This window comes from Erpetoichthys calabaricus, chromosome 3 (genome assembly GCF_900747795.2).
Source record: "Erpetoichthys calabaricus chromosome 3, fErpCal1.3, whole genome shotgun sequence".
NCBI lineage: Eukaryota > Metazoa > Chordata > Cladistia > Polypteriformes > Polypteridae > Erpetoichthys > Erpetoichthys calabaricus.
The window spans coordinates 2,092,372-2,118,628 of record NC_041396.2 but is presented as its reverse complement, the minus strand read 5'-3'; the positions used below and the strand labels follow the sequence as shown (position 1 = coordinate 2,118,628).

General features: G+C 42.0%; 1 protein-coding gene across 2 annotated transcripts in view; it reads right to left on the bottom strand.

Moving 5' to 3' along the window:
* The window catches only part of supt7l (SPT7 like, STAGA complex subunit gamma), a 29,533-nt gene extending 7,884 nt beyond the window's left edge, over positions 1-21,649 (bottom strand). The window contains exons 1-3 of one of the 2 annotated variants that reach the window (XM_028796337.2): positions 21,540-21,649; positions 13,904-14,338; positions 7,551-7,875 (exon numbers count right to left, since the gene is read on the bottom strand). In XM_028796337.2, the coding sequence (XP_028652170.1) occupies positions 7,551-7,875; positions 13,904-14,325 (747 nt within the window). In that variant the 5' untranslated portion in view covers positions 14,326-14,338; positions 21,540-21,649. Of the gene's footprint in view, positions 1-7,550; positions 7,876-13,903; positions 14,339-14,824; positions 15,018-21,539 lie in introns of those variants that run through there. The other variant, XM_051925416.1, reaches the window with a different exon arrangement.
* Positions 21,650-26,257: the final 4,608 nt, after the last annotated feature.

Sequence of the window (26,257 nt, the reverse complement as noted above, 5' to 3'; positions counted from 1 at the left end):
GGATTACATGTGAAAGTGATAAATAGATCGGCCTTTCCGAATTTACGTGCTATGGCCATGGCATCCTGATAGTTTTGTTGCATGTATCTTGGACTTCCTGGAAATGTGGACGGTAATATGATCATTCTGCCTACACGTACGTTGTTATTTTCAGTGTTTGCTTGCAGTGCGTCTGATAGTCCTTTGTATTGTTCTACACGCAGATCTTGTAGATGTAATCTGAGACAGTTGAGACGCGCGCTCTGTTTTGACATACGCATCTACGACGTACTGTTGGAATAGTTTGCCGCTGGAGTGCATAATACTAAATATACTCCTCATTGCTAATCTGTACGTGTAAAATTGGCATTGAGTAAGCCTTATTCACTTGGCGGTTCTTTTATCAGGAACATGTTGTAAATCTTTGTGCCAGCCAATGTCTCCATAAGGGAATAAAAGTGGGTAAACCATAGGATCGCAATTCATATTGAGTGTGGAAATCTGTTTACAGGAGTTGCCTATGGGATAGATGCAAATGTCCCTTTCAGCAGGTGGTTCGCCATCTTCTCTGACGAAAATCACTGCAACATCAGTGTGACATGTCGGGGCATTGTATCGTCGTAAATCCTGCCTAGGGTTTTCCTTAAAAACCATTCGTACAGATGCTGTTGGATTGGACTGAGTGATTTCATGCATGTGTTTGTATGATTTAGCGAAGGGGTTGATGGTTCTGAGCATAAATTTTCGCTGCATGCAGAATTTGCTTTGTTTTGTAAGCAGCTTGTGCTATGTGAAAAACATACAACTGTCCATATCCTGGAGAGGTAGCAGTGTTAGTGTATAGTGGAGAGTTTTGGTGATAAATATGCCCGTGTATTTTAAAACAGTATGGTCCGTGGCCAGAAGGTTGAGTTATCTTTGCACCCATGGAAGCAAACGCTAGAGAAGAGTTGTATTCTCGAAAGTGTTCACGATCATTTTTAGCTTCTGATGTTTGCTGTGTAAGAAGTTGTTGTAAAGACACAGGTGGCTCTCGCAAAGGTGGTAACGCTACTTTACCGTTGTGGCACGTACTTGTTGGATGTATGACACTCAGCAGGCCAGTATAGTGCATGACATGGAAGACAACGAATAGGAATCGTGAAATGCCACGTCGGCTGCGTGTGGGTGGGACTGGTTTTGAAGTGGAAGCAGGACGAACCAGAAGAGAAATATATATAAGAGATGTGTAAAAAGCAAAGGGGTCTGAATACGTTCTGAATCCACTGTAAGTCGAGCAACTATGAATCTGAGTCGAATGACACAAGGAACTGACACATCAGTACAAGGGCACCTCAGAAAGTTAAAGTTTTGACTTAAATTCATATTAATGTTTGCTTAATTTGAATAGAATATAATTTCTTCCATAGTCATAGACAATGGTATAGTCTTTTCCCCCTATAAGTTAGTAAGAGATAGAACCTTCTTGCTATAACTGAGAAACAGTGTGATAATAAGTTCAGTTGTGTTTAGAACATGTCCCATTACTCAGGGACTTGAAAGACCCATTTTCAACTCAGAGATGGGATAGGCATACAGTTTTCTGACAGTTTAGAAATGGTTCAGAAAAGTTAAGTAATTAGTAATGATTTGAGATGTAACAAGGTTTAAGCTTTGAACAGAACTTTTCTTAATAAGAATTTTCTTTTTTTTTTGCTATTTTAATTTTCTTTTTCGTGTGAACTGTTTTACTTTGAATTTTAACTAAACTTTTAAAAACAAAGATATTTTGTCTGTGGAATCATTTCTACGCGTCAGGCTTTTGTTGAATCCCATTTTTTGAGTTAGAGCTGCTGAACTTTGGTAACTTTGGAAAAACGCAGCTACAATGGCTGTACTTCTGTCAGTTTCTATTAAAGTAAAACAGAAAAGTTCCTGTTTAATGAGAGTGAATTGCACAAGTGCACAATACAGGGGCAGAGCTTTCTTTACTTTACCCAAGTGGACACAAGTGGATAAGCAGGTGCAAAAATGGTCTGAAAGTGTGATGCTTATAAAATGCTTGGGTTAGTTGTTAACATCAACCACTTGAGAGAAGCGCACAGAAGCCAGGTCCTTCTTTCTAAACAACAGATAAAATCTCCTTATTACGAGTGAAAGTGGTGTATAACTGGATTCAAACTTGGAAAAAAAAAATGTATAAAGTTTTTCAGAATGCATTTGGAAGCTCACAGACAACTGATATAAGTGTGTTGAGAAGTACTAATTTTGAAACGACCCTAATTTTAAAGTGGGGATGCAGTATCTCCCTAATGGCAGGTGCCCTTAAACGTGTCATCACAACTCTAGTTTGTTCATAATTCGGCTACAAGAGATCGGCACAGGCAAGCATATACAGTAACAGCCATCCTGCCTTGCCGTCACTGCCTGCCTGTGTCTTACACGGCCTTGCACCGCACTACATTAGAACAATCTGGACGAGAACAGGCCATTCAGCCTAAGGGCTCGTTTATACTTCACACTCAGAACGCGTATGCACATGCATCATGGCTACAATGTGTTCCCAGCGTTCATTTGATGCGTCCTCTGAGCAGGTCCTCAGAAATTAATATGATGTGTGCGTGAGGTGCAGTACCAGCAAAAAATGGGGTGGGGGGGCGCAGTGTGATAAAAGTCGGAATGTGACATCAGAGTCTCTGTTTACTATCTACATGTGACAGAAAGCCTCTATGCGGATCCTAGGGGATCGATGTGCGTGCTACGATGTATGATGAATGGTTCAATGTAGTGAAGCAAAACGCCGACATACAGATGCATTCGTGGTGCTTTTTATGTTCAAGCGTCGCATATTCACGATCGTAATGACATGACACATCTTCTGTGTGTCCTTTTTTTCCTGGGGCTTCCTCCTGACCTGACAGCAGCAGCAAACAGCAATAGAGCACCACACAGAACACATTAAATGTATGACATTCTAACTCTCTGCACATTTAGAATCCTTAGACTTACACTTGATATCACTTTCATGATGAAATGCATTAAAGTATGCATGTTACATTTTACAGAAAAATCATTAATTTCATTTAAATAATGAATACTGTTAATTACTAATACTAATTACACACATGGGGGTGGCACGGTGGCGGAACAGTAGCACTGATGTCTCGCAGGGAGTCACGTCGCTGGTATTCCCTGCCTGGAGTTTCTATGTTTTCCTGCTGGGTTTCCACACTGTGCTCCGGTTTCCTTCCAAAGATATGCAGATTTGGTGACACTAAAATGACGCCAGTGTATGTGTGTGCTTGTATTCACCTTGTGATGAGCTGATGCCCCGTCCAGGGATTGTTTCTGCCTCGTGTCCAAAGCTTGTTGGAATGGATACATCCCTGGATTGATCGATTTAATCATTAAACATCCTTTTCAGAGATATTGCGCTAAGGTGTCATCTGAATTTAATGGATGTTCCAGGCAATTCACAACACAGCGAAGCCGAACCTGTTCTCACTGTGATAATATCTCGCACTGCCACCTGGTGGATTCCTCCAGATTTAGGTAAAGTATGCTCGTGAGTATAAACAGTAAAACACTTGCGTAGCAGAAGCATCCGCTGGAGCATGTGTCGAGTGAAGTATAAACCTGGCCTAACCGTGCTCGTCAGTCCTACCCATGTAATTCTTCTAAAATGACATCAAGTCGAGGTTTGAAAGTTCCTGGAGTCTTTCTGTCTACCACAATACCTGGAAGCTTATCCCATGTGTCTGTGGTTCTCAGTGTGAAGAAAGATTTCCTAATGTTTGTGCAAAATTTACCCTTAACAAGTTTCCAACTGTGTCCCAGTGTTCTTGATAAATTCATTTTAAAGTCACAGTCGCAATCCACTGGACTAATTCCCTTCATAATTTTAAACACTTCAATCATGTCTCCTCTTCATCTCCTTTGATTTAAACTGTAAAGCTCAGCTCCTTTAATCTTTTCTCATAAGTCATCCCCTGTATCCCTGGAATCGGCTTGGTTGATCTTCTTTCAAACACAGTCAAGCCTCACCACATACTGACCCTCACCATGACAGTGAAGTTGTCACCACAAGGTTTTTAGAAAAGCGCCAGGCCTCAATCAAAGGCATTTCCAGAAGAGATGAGGAAAACAGTTGTTGAAACTTACCAATCAGAAAGAGTAACAAAGCCATTTCTACAGTTGTGGGACTGCAGTGCACCTTAGTAAGGAGCATTATTTTCAAATGGAGAACTTTCTGAACACTGGAGAATCTTCCCAAGAAAGGATGACCTGCCAAAATGACCCCAAGAGCACAGTGACAACTCGTTTAAGAAGAACAGCATCCAAAGGGGGACACAGTTGGAAACTTGTTAAGCGTAAATTTCACACAAACATTAGGAGGTTTATCTTCACACAGAGGACACAGACACAAGGAATAAGTGACCAAGTCGTGTGGTGGTCTGTAAGACTTTAGGGACTTTCAAAACTAGACCTTTTGTTTTTTTAGAAGAATTAAGTGGATAGGACTGGTGAGCTTTGTTGGAATGGCCTGTTCTTGTCCAGATTGTTCTAATATTCTAAAAGCACTGCAGGCTGCCTGCCTCAGCTGAGGTCAGCGTTCATGACTCCACAATAAGAAAGACAGGAAAAATGAGACTCAGGGAAGAGACGTAAGGCTAATTTTTAAGTACCTAACAAGTCTGTGTGCCGCCTGAAACTACACATATCACCATTTAATCAGGTTGTATGGTTGCGAATATTCAAACGTACTTTGCATATTGTTATTATTTATGAATATTATCAATAATATATTGTTTAAGTTGTAACTTAACTCCTGCTTGTCTTTTACTACACCTAATTGCCTGAGGTTATACATGTAGGAGGGAAGGTGGGGATAAGTTATACAGTAATCCCTCGCTATATCGCGCTTCGACTTTCGTGGCTTCACTCTATCGCGGATTTTATATGTAAGCATATTTAAATATATATCGCAGATTTTTTGCTGGTTCGCGGATTTCTACAGACAATGGGTCTTTTAATTTCTGGTACATGCTTCCTCAGTTGGTTTGCCCAGTTGATTTCATACAAGGGACGCTATTGGCAGATGGCCGAGAAGCTACCCAACCAGAGCGCGTATTACGTATTAAATAAAACTCCTCAAATATATTGTGAGCACGGGAACCCCTAGAGCAGTGGTCCCCAACCTTTCTGACAGCAAGGACCACTTTATTAGATGCAAATTTTTCCACGGACCGGTCCGGGGGGGGGAGGGGGGGATGGGGGGGGGGATTTCGCTACGGGGTTAGGGTTGGTTGGGGGGGGGGGGGGCAGTTTTATACACAATTTACATAACATTTCTATTATTATTAAAGTTATTAAGCAGTTCGCATACGTTTGCAATCTGAGATTTTTCTTCTTTTTTTGCATATAACAAAGACATATGCTTTACATTTGCCAATCCAACAGATTGCACATCACAAACATTAACACTGCAATCTTTTTTTCGTGTCTGCCGTTTCTATAGGAGGGTGACAATGAGTTAAATTCCAATGGATGTTTTTCAAATGTTGACAAGCAATAAGCAAAAGGAATCAATGAAAACCACAGACAACAAAAACAGAAAAAAAAAAAAAAACAGTACGAGGAAAGTTCGAAGAAAGAGATTTTTTTACAATGTTTCTGTTTGGGGATCGTTGTGCAAACGTGCACAACTGAGCTGCGACCACAGATCTAACTGCTCTGTGGATGATTCGTTCAAGCATTACAAGGTCACTTCGTTGTAATGAAAGCATCTGTTGAATGTACCTCGTAGTAACGTGATTTCTATAGACTCGTGTCATATGGGGAAACTGTCAGGACCATAAAAATACTTTGTTGTAATACTCTCTCACCTCGGTCTCTCTCCTCTCTCTGCACCACTGCAAAGCCCCGCCCGCCAAGCATTCTGAAAAGTCTGAGTGAGTCGCCATCGCCGGCAGTTCTCTCGCGGCCCGGCTATCAGACGGCTGCGGACCGGTAGTGGGCCGCGGACCGGGGGTTGGGGACCCCTGCCCTAGAGGATACGGCCGCTCCTCAAAAAACGCTGAAAGATTACCTTCACATTGCTCTCTTCTTTGCTGGGCTTACATATGGCTGCTTTATCAAGCGATACGCTTCCTGCACGGTGCTTCGCATACTTAAAAGATCAAACAGCACGTATTGATTTTTTGATTTTTACTTTTCTCTCTCTCTTGCTCTGACATTCTCTGCTCCTGACGGAGGGGGTGTGAGCAGGGGGGCTGTTCGCACACCTAGACGATACAGACGCTCGTCTAAAAATGCTGAAAGATTACCTTCACGTTGCTCCCTTCTGTGCAGCTGCTTCGTGAAGCGACATGTTTCCCACATGGTGCTTTGCATACTTAAAAGCTCAAAGGGCATGTATTGATTTTTGATTGTTTGTTTTTCTCTGTCTCTCTCTCTCTCTGACATTCTCTGCTCCTGACAGAGGGGGTGTGAGCTGCTGCCTTCCTTGCAACTGCTTTGTGCGGCGGTGCTTCAATACTTAAAAGCCAAACAGCCCTATTGATTTTTGTTTGCTTTTTTCTCTCTCTCTCTCTGACATTCTCTGCTCCTGACGCACACTCCTTTGAAGAGGAAGATATGTTTGCATTCATTTAATTGTGAGACGGAACTGTCATCTCTGTCTTGTCATGGAGCACAGTTTAAACTTTTGAAAAAGAGACAAATGTTTGTTTGCAGTGTTTGAATAACGTTCCTGTCTCTCTACAACCTCCTGTGTTTCTGTGCAAATTTGTGACCCAAGCATGACAATATAAAAATAACCATATAAACATATGGCTTCTACTTCACGGATTTTCACCTTTGGCGGGGCGTTCTGGAACACAACCCCCGCGATCGAGGAGGGATTACTGTATACTATAATACCTTATAAACAGTGGTAAGTCTGTGATATCAGAGACATTCTGACAAAGGCTACATATTAATAATACAATAGGGGAAAGTAGAGCGATATATTACTCTTACCAAGACAAAACAGCTGTCCACACCAAATGACAAAAACCAACGTTTAAAGATAAACATAAATAATAAGTAGCAGATAGATAATAAGTAACAGAGGCAGCATAAAGTATAAAAACAGAATAGAAATATAAAGTGTAACGTGCAGGTAGGTGTGTGATGGACAAGTCTGTTACAGTTGTGTGAGGTAGATAGAACGAGGTGAACCACAGTTAGTTTTGTTGAATCCATAACCCACAATCCTAGCTTTAAATGCTGTACCTGTCATTATCTGTATGGAGTCTGCACATCCTCCTGTGTCTGAGGAGGGTTTTACTCTCACATCCCAAAGGATTACTGTAAACTGACTGTGCCCCAAAGTGTGAGTGCAGTTGGGTGCACTGGGCTGGTGCCCTATCTAAGATTGGTTCCAGCTTCACGCTGGGGGCTGCTGGGATTGTCTCCAATCCCTTAGTACTAATGGTTGGATTAAGAAAATGTTGAGAATGCTGAGTTGAGGTCAAGTGTTAATAGGTACTCTAATGTACAACGCTCAAATAAAACTGAAACCTTAAACAAGAGCTTGTGCGGATTCTCACCTGAAGCATGTAGCTATGGTAGTCTTTTATACGTTGCTGCCAGAACTTCTGCAGTGCCAGCACACTGCCAATGCCGGTCTCATGAAATACCTGCTCCACCACATCAGGGAAAGGCGTAGTTCCAAGGCGAGCCTCACGATCCACCGCCACACGCAGCAGTCGGGTGAGACGAAGGTAGTATTCATGAGCCAAGTCCGTCAGGGTCTCTAGAACACTTTCATTAGCCATTTCAAAGCCTGCATGAGCCAGGATGGTAGCAACCGACTGATAGAGTAACTGGCGACATGATGGCCAGTTGAGTTCTGTCACAGGTTCTCCTTTGCCTCTGCATAAAAAAAAAAAAAATAATAAAACAAAAATAAAATTAAGATTCAACACCAAGTCTGACTCTCTCTCTCTTTACATGTCGTGTACTCTTTGTACTATTTGGCATATACTGTATAACATATCTTTGATCTGTTTCACGCAACTGAGAGGACGTGGCAGATGCTTGTCGACTGGCCGACCAAACACAAGCGTTACCTGTAAGGTAACCACCCAAATAATCAGACTGCAATTCAGAACTAAGAATGTAAAACTCTGATCTTCACCCTGTCAAGTAAGCAAACCAGCCATCGTGGCGCAACATTAGAGGTTCAATCACCGTAAGGGGATATAAAAGACCATAAACTTGACGAGGCCCTACAAGGACAAAAGACGTGTCGTGTACTCTGGATTATTTGGCAGATACTGTATAAAATACAAGGAGCACCCAAAAATAACCGGAATCTGTCCCTGGTGCTCAATCTCGGCTTAGTTGCGAATTTCGCCACTCGGTGTAGCACACTTACAGTATTCTGCTGCAGTCTGTTGAGTATTGTTCTTATGTCATTCCGTGTCAGTTTTTCTTGCTGCATATTAAATGTGTTCTGTGATTTTTATGATGGGTGATCATAAAGAACAGTGAATCTGCGTTAAATTTTGTTTTCTCGTAGGGAAAAACAGCTGCTGAAACTGTAGTGATGCTTGAAACTGCCTTTACAGAAGAAGCTTTAACTAAAAGGCAGGTCTACAAGTGGTTTTCACGTTTCAAACGAGGGGAAATTTCACTTGAAGACCAACCGAGATCTGGCCGACCTTCCACAATTAGGAATGACGAAAATCTTGAAAAAGTTTGCAAGACAATTTTACGAAGATTGCTGTTGGACTATTGAAGAGATATCTGAATTAACTTGTGTGTGTCTTGGAGTTCTTGCCACTTTCCCTACTCAGCTGATTTTTGCTCTGTGTGACTTTTTCTTGTTCCCGCATATGAATGAAGAACTCAAAGGAAAGCGTTTTTGTATAGTGGAAAAAGTCAAAGAAAAATCGCTGCAGGCCTTGGACAATGTTCCTCTTTATTGATTCCAAAAATGTTCCCACCAGTTGGAAAGCCGTTGCGACGAGTGCATTCATTCATTCACATGGAGAGTACTTTGAAGGAGACTAAAGTTTCAGAAAGTAAAAATTATTAAAACAATTCTTTTTTTCAATTCCGGTTATTTTTGGGTACCCCCTTGTATACATATATACACTAGTTGTGTAAGCCCGTGTTGTAAAAAGCCTGGGGTCCAAGAAACTATTGAAATCATCAGAAAAAAAATTGAAATTTAGAGACGTCAGGTAATTGAAAGGAACATCTCCGGGTGTCTCTCTCCTAGGAGGTTTCATTTTGCTGACGTGTTCCCCTCACTTGTGTATTAGCGGCGGGAGGAAAAGTAAAATGGATACCATTTTGCCGATGTGCTTGTCTCGCTTGCGCAAGAGTTTCTCTCTTTTCTTGGCGGTTTTACTTTGGCAACAGATTCGCTTTCTTCTTCCGACTTGTTAACTTGAGGCTGCCTTGCCGACTCTCTGAGCTTCATGCTGTAGTAGACTCGCACGTCCGGGCCGGCCAGACAGACACACACACTTCCTCACGTAGACATTTAGTTTTCTGTTTTCTCGGAGGTGGAGCCCTTACCCCAACTCCACCTCTCACATCTGGGCTGGACAGACACACACACTTCCACACGTAGATGTTTATATATAAGATATGCCCATTCCCAGGAGTAATGTTGAAGGTGACGAGAGGTTCGTAAACACACAACAGAATCGAAACAGACATACTTGTCATTGTACCAGTAAGCCTGTTTTAGAAAGGAGGCATTTCACTAAGCTAGTATGGTCATATCCCATTAATCACAGTAAGATCAGTTAAAAACGGAGTTAACCATCCTATCCCGCCAAAGACAATCTTGTTCTAAATACACCAAACAGATGGCAGTTTCATTATGCCAGAAATAAAAGGTAAAGAGCAGACTTATTTATTCTATTTCTCTCAGCTACTGTGAATCCAAAAATAAGCTTGACCCCTGTGATCGTTTTCTTGTGTTTTGTAAATACAAGTGCATCCTGAAAGTATTCACAGCGCTTCATCACTTTTTCCACATTTTGTTATGTTACAGCTTTATTCCAAAATGGATTAAATTCATTTTTTTCCTCAGAATTCTACACACAACACCCCATAATGACAACGTGAAAAAAGTTTACTTGAGATTTTTGCAAATTTATTAAAAATACAAAAATTGAGAAAGCACATGTACATAAGTATTCACAGTCTTTGCCATGAAGCTCAAAATTGAGCTCAGGTGCATCCTGTTTCCCCTGATCATCCTTGAGATGTTTCTGCAGCTTCATTGGAGTCCACCTGTGGTAAATTCAGTTGACTGGACATGATTTGGAAAGGCACACACCTGTCTATAGAAGGTCCCACAGTTGACAGTTCATGTCAGAGCACAAACCAAGCATGAAGTCAAAGGAATTGTCTGTAGACCTCCGAGACAGGATTGTCTCGAGGCACAAATCTGGGGAAGGTTACAGAAAAATTTCTGTTGCTTTGAAGGTCCCAATGAGCACAGTGGCCTCCATTATCCGTAAGTGGAAGAAGTTCGAAACCACCAGGACTCTTCCTAGAGCTGGCCGGCCATCTAAACTGAGCAATCGGGGGAGAAGGGCCTTAGTCAGGGAGATGACCAAGAACCCAATGGTCACTCTGTCAGAGCTCCAGTGGTCCTCTGTGGAGAGAGGAGAACCTTCCAGAAGGACAACCATCTCTGCAGCAATCCACCAATCAGGCCTGTATGGTAGAGTGGCCAGAAGAAGCCACTCCTTAGTAAAAGGCACATGGCAGCCCGCCTGGAGTTTGCCAAAAGGCACCTGAAGGACTCTCAAACCATGAGAAAGAAAATTGTCCGGTCTGATGAGACAAAGATTGAACTCTTTGGTGTGAATGCCAGGCGTCACGTTTGGAGGAAACCAGGCACTGCTCATCACCAGGCCAATACCATTCCTACAGTGAAGCATGGTGGTGGCAGCATCATGCTGTGGGGATGTTTTTCAGCGGCAGGAACTGGGAGACTAGTCAGGATAAAGGGAAAGATGACTGCAGCAATGTACAGAGACATCCTGGATGAAAACCTGCTCCAGAGCGCTCTTGACCTCAGACTGGGGCGACGGTTCATCTTTCAGCAGGACAACGACCCTAAGCACACAGCCAAGATATCAAAGGAGTGGCTTCAGGACAACTCTGTGAATGTCCTTGAGTGGCCCAGCCAGAGCCTAGACTTGAATCCGATTGAACATCTCTGGAGAGATCTTAAAATGACTGTGCACCGACGCTTCCCATCCAACCTGATGGAGCTTGAGAGGTGCTGCAAAGAGGAATGGGCCAAACTGGCCAAGGATAGGTGTGCCAAGCTTGTGGCATCATATTCAAAAAGACTTGAGGATGTAATTGCTGCCAAAGGTGCATCAACAAAGTATTGAGCAAAGGCTATGAATACTTATGGACATGGGATTTCTCAGTTTTTAAATTTTTAATAAATTTGCAAAAACCTCATCTAAACTTTTTTCATGTTGTCATTATGGGGTGTTGTGTGTAGAATTCTGAGGAAAAAAATGAATTGAATCCATTTTGGAATAAGGCCGTAACATAACAAAATGTGGAAAAAGTGATGCGCTGGGAATACTTTCTGGATGCACTGTAGATATTGTTCGGCTTTAAAGTTTAAGTCGGAGACTTGCAGATCGTCTAATTCATGTTGCCATCAGGGAAAAGTAGTATTTCTTCCCAATGAAGAGGTGTATCCACAAGAAATAAAATTTGTTATTTGGCGAAAGTGAAATCCACAAACACTACAGGCAAAATATCCGAATCTACAATAAACTGTTCGTGTTCGCATCATTCAATGCTCAAAACATAGATTTACACGATTCAGGAACATACACTATGAGAATCTGTAGCCCCGCAACAATTAAAGCTACCACAAGTTTGATTTCAAAGAAACCACAATTTGGTCAGGTTTATATTTATGATCAGGGAGAATTGATGCAATATAGAATTGAAAGAGTTAACAAACAGACGTATTAGAAATTCTACTGCCAATAATGGATACAAATCCATACGTCCCAAAGTATCACACTTTACATGAAATTTATCTGAAAAACACAAAAAAAGAAGTTTTCTAGGATTTCTATATGAATCCGAAAGATCATGCTAGCATCTTCTTATATAATACACTACCGTGGCTGTTCGTTTGTCTGTCCAGGATATTAAATCACCTGTAGCTTGCAAACCGTTTGAACTATTGACCTGAAATTTGGTACACATATACTACGTGACGTCTACTATCCGCTTTTGGGGTGATAATTGACCTCCAAGGATATTCCTCTTTTTATTTTTATTTTATGTTATTGTAGAATCAACTCTTGGCAGTAGGGCGGCCATGCGGCGCATGCATACAGGCGTCGTTCTTATCCCTCCCACCTTCACCATCACTTCCTCTACCTCTTCATATCTTAAATCGTTCTTGAGGCAGATTGAAAACTTAAGCGCCAGCTTAAGTGAAAAATTAAGGAAAAACGTACTAAGTAATTGCAACATAAACACTGACTTAATCAGTTTAATTAACGTGAAAAGATGCCTACGAAAGAAGAGAAGAAGCGGGCTGTTAGGGTGGAGAAAAGAAGAGCTGCTCAGGAGCAAGTTCATCAACCTCTGAGCAAACGAATGCTAAACATACAGAGAAAGAACATGAAAACTAGAAATGCTCAAGTCAAGTGTATTCACTGCACTTTATCGTGCAGTGCGCTGTTACTGGTATATAATAAAGAAACATGTGCCAAATTGTCATCAATAATAGTTTCGAAAGACGGAGATATCAAAGATAGAGTTGATAATCGTGTTTATTCAAAAGCACAGCACGATTCATCGTAAGCGGCAGATCCGGAAAATGACGAGCGCGTAGGGCCCACACAGGGGTTGGCAAGCGAAGCGAGCAGGGGGTAGAGTCCAATAGTGTTACTTATATAAAAGCCACATCGAATGTTATCTACCTTGATTTATTTACTTATCTCTCTAACGCATAAGGTCACTTCCTTAGTTTGATCGACACGGGCATGCTGACAAACTACATGGGTACTGAAGTGCCATTAACTGCAGGTGGAAGCTCCTGTCGCACTTTACCCAACTGTTGTTACGGTTCTGCCTTTGTCCAGAAACGGCTTCATAAGCTTTATGACCGCAGTCTCGGAAAGTCTTTCTCTCATGGGACGACTGGAATATTTTCCTGAATAAGGAGTGGCATTGCACAAGTTACAAGTTATTTCAGGCAGATTAAAAACAGTGAATGGCAATTCTGATTCTGAAAAGATCGCTAGAAAAAAAATCTACCCAACTCCGTTACTAGCGGCCAAACTATTTTGCCGGTGATGAACGGTTTTGATTTTGCACAAATGCCCAAGCCCCATTACAACCTGCTTCTCAAAGGAATTTTTTAATGGCTTTCAGGTTGTATTAACAGTAATATGCATGTAGTACTAAGGTGATGTACCGTGTTAGCCATTATGGATATAGTGAGAAGTCAAGCAAAATGACCCTTTTTATTGGCTAACTAGAAAGATTACAATATGCAAGCTATCGAGGCAACTCAGGCCACTTCTCCAGGCAAGGTGCCACTCAACTCAACAAACCTGCATGCAAAATTTAAAGAACTTCAACTCAGCCATTTTAGAGTGATGCATTTCTGCCCAACCCATGATGAACTTTTTGAAACACCATACAGCCCGTATTTTAAGTTGGACCAACAGCAACCTACATGCAAAATAACTTGAAGATCAGTTCAGCCATCGTCACTTGATTGGTGAACAAACAGAAACACAAACAGACTTGGTGAAATCACATCCTCAGTGAGCAAAATGGATAAGTAACATCAAAGTCAAAAACTTCAAAAGACAGACAGGGGGTACTATGGTTTTACTTGTATACAGTAGATTGTAATCTGGGCACCACTTACTTGTAGAAGTCACTTTCCGGATCACTGTGCCGGAGCTGGAATGGCTGATAAGGAGCCTTACTGTCAAGAGGGAGTAAATCATCAGGCAGAGCAGGAGTTACAGGGCGAGGAGGCAGACCCTCACTTTCGTCCAGCCGATTAGCCCCGCTTCCTGCACCCTCACCCTGAGACTGACCCTGTGCGGCTGCCAGGAGGGCACGAAGACGGCGGGTATGCTGGCTGAGTTGAATAGTGTGGATTGTTAGGCTGCAGGGCTCTGAGGGAATGTCCAGCATGGTCGTTGGCCGAGGGCGCTGGGCGGAGGGCTGGTGCATTGGGGGGTCTTGTACCTCTACTGAGCGGAACTCCCGCTGTAGAAGATCGAAGGAGCTCCGGCTGGGCGGTGCTGCAGGGGCAGGAATCTCCCCCCAGTAGCGCATCATTATGGTCAGTTACCTGTAGAAAGAAGATAAAATAAATAAGTAACTAAAGACCAGGGAGGACAATCAAAGTGTGGGGGGGTGTCTGAAATGGACACCTGGGATACAAAATGTGTGTCCTGGAAGAAGAAACAGATGAGCGGTGGCAAACGTCCACGCACCATGCTTCACAAAATATACCATCCACCATCTATAAGGTCTCCATAAATGCTTCTGCTATTGTGTTACTGAAGGACTGCATGTAAAGTGACAACTAAGTGACGAGTGCAACAGGGCACAAGACTGGCGGTCCAAGACGAGACTTTCTCTTGACAGTATTAGTATTCTGAAGGCCTACTGACAATTTTCTTTGTAACAACACTCCATGAAGGTTCTGTGAATATATCCACACTAATGTTAGTAAAGGCCCTTCATGGAATTCTCCTCGGAACAGAAGGACAGGTGGAAATACAACAGCATGTTGTAACATTTGAAACCAGGAGACATGAGGACTCCAACTTACCTTAGTGCAGTGCTTCCCAACCACTGGATCACAAAGGCAATTGTTTATAAAGGTGATGGGTCTGAAGTGGGCCACCGCATTAACAGCTGCGCTCGACACCCCCTCACTCGGATGATCGGGCTCGATTCACCTATGGAAGGCCACTTGGTGCGTCACAAAGATAATTACACTACCCATCAAAACTTTTAGAACTCCTCAGTTTTTCTTTAAATGTAATCAGTTGAAATGCAATGAATGACCTAAAATGGTGAAACGGTAAGCAGTAAACTGCCAGGGGTTCAAATGTAAAGTTTAGGTTAGCAAAAATCTGAAAGAACAAGGAAATGTCAGAATAACAGGTGGGCCTTAATTAAGGAACTAATAGGTTACAACCTATAGATGTTCTGGAGCGATTAAAGTAAATGAAGCCTTGAACGTTGAAGCAAACTATTTGCACAGGTGTCCCAACTTCTGCTGATTACTTAAGAACCCTCTGTGTGTCTTAAAGCCAAGTTGGAACAGACAGTGTTACTACAACCGATGAAGTGCTACGTGGGCAATATTCTAGTGATAATGGCAAGAAAACGGTAGTTAAAAAATTAAATGAGGCCAAGTATTACAACCCTGAGAAGTGTAGGCCTTTCATGTACAGAAACTGCAAACAAAGTCAAAGTGTCAGTGAGTCCAGTGGTGTCCTACACAATCCAAAGGCAACTCGAAACGGGAAGAAACTCTGATAGGAAGAGATCAGGCAACCCCAAAGTCACAAGCCAATCAGAAGACCAGTTTCTGAGGGTCACCAGCTTGTGTGACCACAGGCGCCTCACAGCTTCAAGCACAGCTTAACAGTGCGGGTCGACAAAATTAAGTGTCAGTTTGTAGTGTGAAGAGGAGGCTTTGTGCTGCAGGTTTGAAAGGAAGAAAGACGTTCATTAAAGGACCCAACAGGCCACAGAAATACCAGCTGTGGACAACTGGAAGAAAATCTTATGGACCAAATGAATCAAAATCTGAAATCACCACACAGGGTGTTTGTACGCCGTCGGGTTGGTGACATGATGGTTCCTCAGTGTGTGACACCAACTGTTAAGTGGTGTGATGGTCTGGGGTTCTTTGGCTGGAGGCAGAGTTGGTGACTTGCACAAGGTGACTGGCATTCTGAGTCACAAGAGTTACCACAATTTGGCTGTAATATCAGCAAAAGGTGCAGGCTACTTTGATGAATCCAAAATCTGAATAAAATGTTGTACATTTAATGATTTCCTTGACTTATTTTTTTATTTGCCACTGTTTATTTCTTCTGTCTCTTGATTTCACGAACATTAGAACAATCTAGACGCAAACAGGCCATTCAGCCCAACAAAGCTCGCCAGTCCTGTCCACTTATTTCTTCCAAAAAAACATCAAGTCGAGTTTTGAAAGTCCCTAAAGTCTTACTAACAACCACACTACTTGGTCACTTATTCCAAGTGTCTGTCATTCTTTGTGTAAAGAAAAACTTCCTAATGTTTGTGCAAAATTTAACCTTCACAAGTTTTCAACAGTGTCCCCGTGTTCTTGATTAACTCATTTTAAAATAACTGTCTCGATCCACTGGACTAATTCCCTTCATCATTTTTAACACTTCAGTCAGGTCTCCTCTTCATCACTATAAAGGCTCAGCTCTTTTTATCTTTCCTCATAACTCACACCCTGTAGCCCCCCATAATCACCCTAGTTGCTCTTCTCTGGACCTTCTCTAGTGCTGCTATGTCTTTTTGGAGGCCCAAACTGCACACAGGACTCCAGATGAGGCCTCACCAGTGTGTTATAAAGCTTGAGCAGACCCTCCTGTGACTTGTACTCCACACATCAAGGCGCTATATAACCTGACATTCTGTTAGCCTTCTTAATGGTTTCTGAACACTGTCTGACAGTCGATAGCTTAGAGTCCACTACGACTCCTCAATCCTTCTCTTAAGGTGGACTCTCGATTTTCAGACCTCCCATTGTGTATTCAAACATCACATTTTTACTTCCTATGTGTAATACTTTACATTTACTGACGTTAAATTTCATCCGCCACCCTCTGCCCAAGCCTGTCTGCTGTCCAAGTCCTTCTGTGATGATATAACGGACTCCAAATTATCTACTAATCCACCTCTCTTGGCATCATCTGCAAACTTAACCAGCTTGTTATTTATATTCCTATCTAAATCATTTATATATATCAGAAATAGCAGCGGCCCCAGCACTGACCCCTGCTGGTAACCACTCTTAACATCGGGCAATTCGGATGAAACATTAAGACATTAAACTGCGTGCAATTCCATAAAAACTGAAAAAACTGAGGTGCTCTGAAACTTTTGAGGTGTAGTGTAGATGGGGAAAAAATAGTAGCGGACATGATGAGAACACACCTGCAGAGATGCACAAAGATGATGGTTGTTCTTTCTTGGCAAAGTCAGCATATTCAGGATTCTGTTGTTCCTTTAAAACATCCACAGACATGCCGTCTGTAAACACAAAAACGGCCGTTTGGACTCACAGCCTTGGAGGTGTGTAGATCGCTATATGCAGAGAGCAGCAATGATGATGAGAGACACCAAAGCCAACAATGCAGACAAGCTGAAGGCTGCGATCAAAGCATTCTGGGATTCCCTAACACCTCAGCAGTGCCACAGGCTCATCGAATCCATGAATGCGGAGGAGAGGCGCTATAATGCTATGCCTGATCTTGTGCTCTCAGCTGTGGAGCATAGCCTGATACTCTTGAATGAGGGGAGGCGGAGTCTTGATGCGTCAGGAGGAAACTGCTCTACCAGCCAATGAAATTCTGTAGTATGGTGATTGCATATGTATGAGGTTGATTAGCATGCGCCACATATGGATGTTTCAGGACAGCACTCAAGGCGAGTTCAGGTACACACATTTAGAAGGTGACAGGGATTATAAAGGGTGAATTGTGTAGAAATACGCATGCGCCAGGTTTTAGACAGCAATTTTTTTTTTTCATTTTTTGCCAAGCACATATTTTCATGTTCATATCCAGGCAACATTTTTTTATGAATGAATCCCCTAGACAAACATTCTTCCATTTTGCTTTTGGTAGTGGTGTTCATTTGCATAAAAAGCAGCACCTCCACTTCTCTGCATGATTATGGCCTCAGCCTGGTCGGTGGTACTGCTGTGCTGCCGCCATTTACTTGCATGAACTGCAAACTCCATTTCTCTGTGCGGACACAGAAAAAGGACATGCCCACTCGCTACCACACTGTTACCAACAAATATCGACAAATAAAAAACACTGGTTGGCTAATTTTCTTTTTCCTATAACATCAGGTTTCCATTAAACCATTTTGGAGGTTTTATATTTTTTTTTTTTTTATATAACTGGGGTAATCACTCTAAATATTGATATATCAATGCCATTCCTTAGTAAAGGCCTATGGATGTACATGTACCAGCCTGCTACCGTACCACCACTCCAGCCTTTTAACTAAACAGGAAACAGTGAGGGAGTCAGTCAGGCAACTCTGTGATTAGATAGATAGATAGATAGCATCCGGAAAGTATTCCCAGCGCTTCATCACTTTTTCCACATTTTGTTATGTTACAGCCTTATTCCAAAATGGATTCAATTCATTTTTTTCCTCAGAATTCTACACACAACACCCCATAATGACAACATGAAAAAAGTTTACTTGAGGTTTTTGCAAATTTATTAAAAATTTAAAAACTGAGAAATCCCATGTACATAAGTATTCACAGCCTTTGCTCAATACTTTGTCGATGCCCCTTTGGCAGCAATTCCAGCCTCAAGTCTTTTTGAATATGATGCCACAAGCTTGGCACACCTATCCTTGGCCAGTTTCGCCCATTCCTCTTTGCAGCACCTCTCAAGCTCCATCAGGTTGGATGGGAAGCGTCGGTGCACAGCCATTTTAAGATCTCTCCAGAGATGTTCAATCAGATTCAAGTCTGGGCTCTGGCTGGGCCACTCAAGTGACATTCACAGAGTTGTCCTGATGCCACTCCTTTGATATCTTGGCTGTGTGCTTAGGGTCGTTGTCTTGCTGAAAGATGAACCGTCGCCCCAGTCTGAGGTCAAGAGCGCTCTGGAGCAGGTTTTCATCCAGGATGTCTCTGTACTTTGCTGCAGTCATCTTTCCCTTTATCCTGACTAGTCTCCCAGTCCCTGCCGCTGAAAAACATCCCCACAGCATGATGCGGCTACCACCATGCTTCACTGTAGGGATGGTGCCTGGTTTCCTCCAAACGTGACGCCTGGCATTCACACAAAAGAGTTCAATCTTTGTCTCATCAGACCAGAGAATTTTCTTTCTCATGGTCTGAGAGTCCTTCAGGTGCCTTTTGGCAAACTCCAGGTGGGCTGCCATGTGCCTTTTACTAAGGAGTGGCTTCCGTCTTTCCACTCTACCATACAGGCCTGATTGGTGGATTGCTGCAGAGATGGTTGTCCTTCTGGAAGGTTCTCCTTTCTCCACAGAGGACCTCTGGAGCTCTGACAGAGTGACCATCGGGTTCTTGGTCACCTCCCTGACTAAGGCCCTTCTCCCCCGATCACTCAGTTTAGATGGCCGGCCAGCTCTAGGAAGAGTCCTGGTGGTTTCAAACTTCCTTACGGATGATGGAGGCCACTGTGCTCATTGGGACCTTCAAAGCAGAAGAATTTTTTCTGTAACCTTCCCCAGATTTGTGCCTCGAGACAATCCTGTCTCGGAGGTCTACAGACAATTCCTTTGACTTCATGCTTGGTTTGTGCTCTGACATGAACTGTCAACTGTGGGACCTTCTATAGACAGGTGTGTGCCTTTCCAAATCAGGTCCAGTCAACTGAATTTACCACAGGTGGACTCCAATGAAGCTGCAGAAACATCTCAAGGATGATCAGGGGAAACAGTGTGCACCTGAGCTCAATTTGGAGCTTCATGGCAAAGGCTGTGAATACTTATGGACATGTGCTTTCTCAGTTTTTTTATTTTTAATAAATTTGCAAAAACCTCAAGTAAACTTTTTTCACATTGTTATTATGGGGTGTTGTGTGTAGAATTCTGAGGGAAAAAATGAATTGTATCCATTTTGGAATAAGGCTGTAACATAACAAAATGTGGAAAAAGTGATGCGCTGTGAATACTTTCCGGATGCACTGTAGATGACTAAAACCAAAGAAAATTTAAAAAGAAAACAAGATGTCTGACTTGGCAGTTTCAGTCCCAGTGTGGCACTACACAGGCTTATTGCTATTGGTATAAAGGACCCCCAGTTGGGTTTCTTGACCCACTTCTGCTGAACAATTCATTAACTGAAAGTCCTCAGAGTTGGTGTGTGTCACAGAGAGGATGTGCAGCATTGTTCATAATGTCACTCAGTGTTCTCTGCTCCACCACTACCTCCAGGGGGTCCTGACTACATCCCATAACTAAGCATGCCCTTTTAATTAGCCTGTTAATTCGGTGGGCCCCTCCTGAAGTGATGTTACCAGCCCAGCACACCACAGTGGTCATCACCAAGTTTCTGAGGATATGAAGGATGTCACTATCGACATTAAAAGAACTTTATAGCATTTTATTTAAATAAAGAAGTAAGAAGAGCAAGAAATAACTCTGACTTGAAAAACATTGAACATATCCTTTAACAGGGATGGCTGGGTGATATTGAGGGCACTGGAGAAATTTAAAAAACAGAAATCGCACAGCTGCTGCCAGCTTTGTCCTGCCTTGTGGATCAGACAGATCATAGAGATGTCCACTTCATTCTTTGGCAGACAGGCAAACTGCAGTGGGTTCGGGTGGTCAGTAACAACAGGACTCGCCTCTCTGAATCAACCAGCTAATTTAAAGGGCAGGCTCAGTTATGACACACACTCTGAACCCCCTGGTAGCCATACAGGAGAGAATGAAGACAGCACTCCGTGTCATTCTGACCATCGCTGCACATCCTCTCTCTGACTCCCTCATACTGAGAAATTATCCAGCAGAAGTGGGTCAAGAAACGCGGCGGGGGCTCCTTTATATCAACAGCAACACGCCTGTGTGGCGCCTCACTAGGACTAGGACTGCCAAGGCAGAAGTTTTCCTTCTTTTTAGTCCTTCTTATGTGTAAATGAGACGGGTTTTGTATTTTTGTTATCATAATATATCTCTTTACTTATTTATTTTTGAGACTTCTGTAAAAAGTCAAATTCCCACCCGGGAACAAACAAACTTCTATCTATCAGAAGACTTCAGTGGGGAAAAAAGTGTACATGTTACCTTGCTGTTGCTCAGAGGCGCAACTAAAATAAATCGACAGAACAGAATTTGTTTTCTCGTCTCACACAATGGCACTTGTCTCTTTTTTTTCTTTTACTCTTCAGTCTTTTTGGTCTCCATTACTTTAACCGGCCGTGTGTCACTTTGGCTTCTCGGCCCGTCCAGAGCTTGTTGCTCGCTTTGCATTACTCACGGGATGGGCGCAGACTCGCCGAAAACGGCACGGGATAATCGGACTGCTGAACCGGAGGGTGGCCGTAACGGGCTGTGTGTTAATGGGGTGCCTGTCAAATGGAGCCCTCAGAGTTCGCGAGTTCAGTTTTCCCTTTGAATGAAAACCGTCGAGTAAAATAAATCTACGGAACAGCAGACGGCAAACTCGCCCCATTCATATCACACTCACACGATGTGCTATTCTAAACTCCGAAAAAACTTGTTCGTGTTTAAAAACAGGCATTAAATCGGTAGATTCACTTACGTACCTGTCAGACGGGCCCGGCGCGCACTTCTCTGTACGGCGCTAATTCGCGTCCGACTGGAAACGCGAGCTCGTAAAAAACGTTCCTATGGTAGAGTATTTCGGACAAAATTTGATTGATAGATAGATAGGAAATCCGCTATATAATAGATAGATGGATAGATAGATAGATGAAAGGCACTATATCACAGATAGATAGATAGATAGATAGATAGATAGATAGATAGATAGATAGATAGATAGATAGATAGATAGATGAAAGGCACTATATAATAGATAGATAGATAGATAGATAGATACATAGATAGATAGATAGATAGATAGATAGATAGATAGATAGATAGATAGATAGATAGATAGATAGATAGATAGATAGATAGATGAAAGGCACTATATCACAGATAGATAGATAGATAGATAGATAGATAGATAGATAGATAGATAGATAGATAGATAGATGAAAGGCACTATATAATAGATAGATAGATAGATAGATAGATACATAGATAGATAGATAGATAGATAGATAGATAGATAGATAGATAGATAGATAGATAGATAGATAGATAAAAGGCACTATATAATAGGTAGATAGATAGATAGATAGATAGATAGATGAAAATCACTATATAATAGATAGATAGATAGATAGATAGATAGATAGATAGATAGATAGATAGATAGATAGATAGATAGGAAAGGCACTAGATAGATAGATAGATAGATAGATAGATAGATAGATAGATAGATAGATAGATAGATAGATAGATAGATGAAAGGCACTATATAATAGATAGGTAGATCTTGTTCCATATCTTCCAGTCCTCATCATCCCACCACCTGCATGTCCTCTCTCACCACATCCATAAACCTTCTCTTAGGCCTTCCTTTTCCTCTTCTAACATCCCTCTCCCAATATACCCAGCATCTCTCCTCTGCACACGTCCAAACCAACGCAATCTCGCCACTCTGATTTTGTCTCCCAACCGTCCAACCTGAGATGACCCTCTAATGTCCTTATTTCTAATCCTATCCATCCAAGTCACACCCAATGCAAATCTTAGCATCTTTATCTCTGCCACCTCCAGCTCTGTCTCCTGTGCCACCGTCTCCAGCCCATATAACATACCGTCCTGTAGACCTTCCCTTTCACTCTTGCTGATACCCGTCTGTCACAAATCACTCCTGACACTCTTCTCCACCCACTCCACCCTGCCTGCACTCTCTTTTTCATTTCTCTTCCACAATCCCCTTTACTTTGTACTGTTGATCCCAAGAATTTAAACTCCTCCACCTTCGCCAACTCTACTCCCTGCATCCTCACCATTCTACTGACCTCCCTCTCATTCACACACATGTATTCTGTCTTGGTAGTCCTACTGACCTTCATTCCTCTCCACTCGTCTCATATCTCCACCTCTCCAGGGTCTTTTTAGCCTGCTCCCTACTCTCTCTATATATAGCGTCTTACTAAATCAAATATATTTAAATCAATGTCCTGGAAAAAAGACAAGCGATGCATGAAAACGTTTATGATACATAATTTAAGAAGTAGAAAAATGCGGATCAACACACGTTTAACCGTTAGCCTTCGGTAAAAGAACGCAGAGTCGGCGCCTCTGATGAAGAAATCGCTCCGCGGCGGGCTGGGAGAGTGCGCTTCGTTGCGGTATCTGCAGACAGGCCCGGCCTTAGGCATAGGCGACGTAGGCGACCGCCTAGGGCCTCGGCGTCCGGGGGGCCCCGGATCGACTCCTTGGTCTAATTTTCACGCATTTCACAGAGCTTCCAGGGGGGCTCCTGGACCCCCCTTTCACCTAGGGCCCCATAATACCTAAGACCGGGCCTGCTGCAGATCTTACACGACATCTCTCACGATATGTCTTCAGCAGCACCTGTGCTCTTCTGTGAAGCTGCGGTTTCGATGAGGCGTTCTTTATGATTGTTGTCCTTTCCCTGACTAGATATTTTATATGCCTTGGCAACTTTTGGATTAATTCGTTTATTAGGAAAAGCCCCTCGCATAATGAATGAAGAGTATTAATTCTTCAGCAAGAACCCACAGGCAACCCCACTCAAAAGGACGTCACACGCATATGTTTGTATTCTATGAACATCATATATAACAATACAACGAACTTTGGTAAAATCAGAAAGAAAAATTCCGACTTTGCGTTTTTTGTTACATATGCCGATCCCAAAGGGTGCGCACGCAGGTCACCCTAACGGTAGATACGATTTACAGAGAGACAGTTGTGCATCCGATATGAGTCTACTAATGTCAGCCTTTCATCATTACTTTCAGTACAGGAATTTCAGGGTCATCTCATATGCTTGAAGTGAATAATCTGCCATGATAAAAGGATACGTGTCTGTGCGTTGTCCTATCTGTGAGTCCGTCCACTTGAAATATCCCAGTCATTCCAACAGGTGCCACATAGCAAACATTAGCACTGCTTTTACGAATCCCATACCAAATGGCATATAACAGAAACATATGCATTCCATTTGTCATTCCAATAGATTATATTGATAATCTATATAGATAATATTGCTACAAATATTTGTGACGCCTCAATAATTGAGAGAGGGCAAAATGTGAATTGCTGGCAGCTGCTGCTAACGGGTAAATTGAGCAAACCAAGGAGGAACACAAAAGAAGGCAAGCTGCAGATTGGTTAAACGTGGTGCTGATCGTGTTCTGCTTTTCACCACAAGAGCACATAGTCTTGAAGATCGTCTCCTCTTAGTACTAGACTATGTAGTCTGGTCTTGAACCACAGAGAATACGAGACTATCTCAGGTACACTGATACTGACCCATGGAGTCTGCATCTGAAGTATCTGCTGTAAATGTGGCAATTGATGGGCAGCAGTTTACGTCTAAGCTACCGACCACACGCCAGTCACAGAATAGGGCTCACTAGAACTTGCCCTCTCAACTTTGGATGCATGAAAGTGGCAGTTTTCATAAATGCTTGTTTCATGTTGAGTGTGCATCACTGAAATAAATAAATGAAGAAATCCACATTACTAAAAGGATAAGTGTCTGAGTGTCTGTCTGTGTGTCTGGCTGATTGCTATGTCTCTATCATTCCAACAGACAGCGCATCACAAACATCAACACAGCTTTCATGAATTCCATACCAAATAGCATTTAACAGAGACACATACATTACATATGTCATTCTAATAGATGGTACATCACAATCATTAATACTGTACTGCTTTTACCAATCCCATACTAAATAGCATATAACAGAGATAAATACATTGCAATTGTCATTCCAACAGATGGCGCATCACAAGCACTAACACTGCTTTTTTGAATCCTACACCAAATGGCATATAACAGAGACATATGCATTGCAATTGTCATTCCAACAGATGGCGCATCACAAGCACTAACACTGCTTTTATGAATCCTACACCAAATGGCATATAACAGAGACATATGCATTGTAATTGTCATTCCAACAGATGGCGCATCACAAGCATTAACACTGCTTTTATGAATCCCACACCAAATGGCATATAACAGAGACATATGCATTGCAATTGTCATTCCAACAGATGATGCATCACAAACATTAATAATAATAATAATAATAATAAGTTTTATTTATGTAGCACCTTTCATACACTCAAGGACACTTTACAATTCAATAAACACATTAACAAAATAATAGAAATCACATACAAGAAAATGAATAATACTTATTGAAGAGATATGTTTTTAACCGGAGTTTGAAATTAATAATAGATTTTTCCTCATGAAGGCTGAGAGGAAGAGCATTCCAAATTTTATGGGCTATCACACTGAAAGCACTGCCACCCATAGTTGCTGACCTGTATTTAGGTACAGTGAGTAACTTAGCGTCCAATGATCTTAATGCACGAGCAGGAGTGTAAGGAAGCAGCAGACAGACAAATAATGAGGGGCTAAACCATGAAGGGCTTTAAAGGTGAGACGAATAATGTTATATTTGATTTTTGAAGAAACTGGTAACCAATGCAAATCATGGAGGACAAGAGTGATGTGAGCAGATTATTTAGTCTATGTAACTAAACGAGCAGCAGAATTCTGAACATATTGTAATCTATTGATATATTTAGTTGGGTGGTCATAAAGCAATGCATTGCAATAGTCCAGACGGGTAGTGATGAAAGCATGAATGAGTGTTTCAGTATCTTTCACACTGAGGAAAGAATGCAGATGAGCAATGTTATAGAGATGAAAAAAAGCTTTCTGTACTATTTAGCTAATGTGTGGTAGAAAAGTAAGAAGCTGATCAAAGATGACACCCAAATTACAGACTGATGCTGAGGGTTCAACCAGGATCCCATCAACGTCAATTTTTAGCCCATTAACATTAACACTGCTTTTATGAATCCCATACCAAATGGCATATAACATAGACATATGCATTGCAATTATCATTCCAACAGATGGCGCATCACAAGCATTAACACTGCTTTTATGAATCCCATACCAAACGGCATATAACATAGACATATGCATTGCAATTATCATTCCAACAGATGGTGCATCACAAACATTAACACTGCCTTTACAAATCCCATATCAAATAACATGCAACAGAGATATATACATTAGGATTGTCATTCCAATAGATGACACATCACAAACATTAACACGCCTTTTATGAATTCCCACACCAAATGACATATTAGAGAGAGGCAAGAATTGCATGGTGCACTG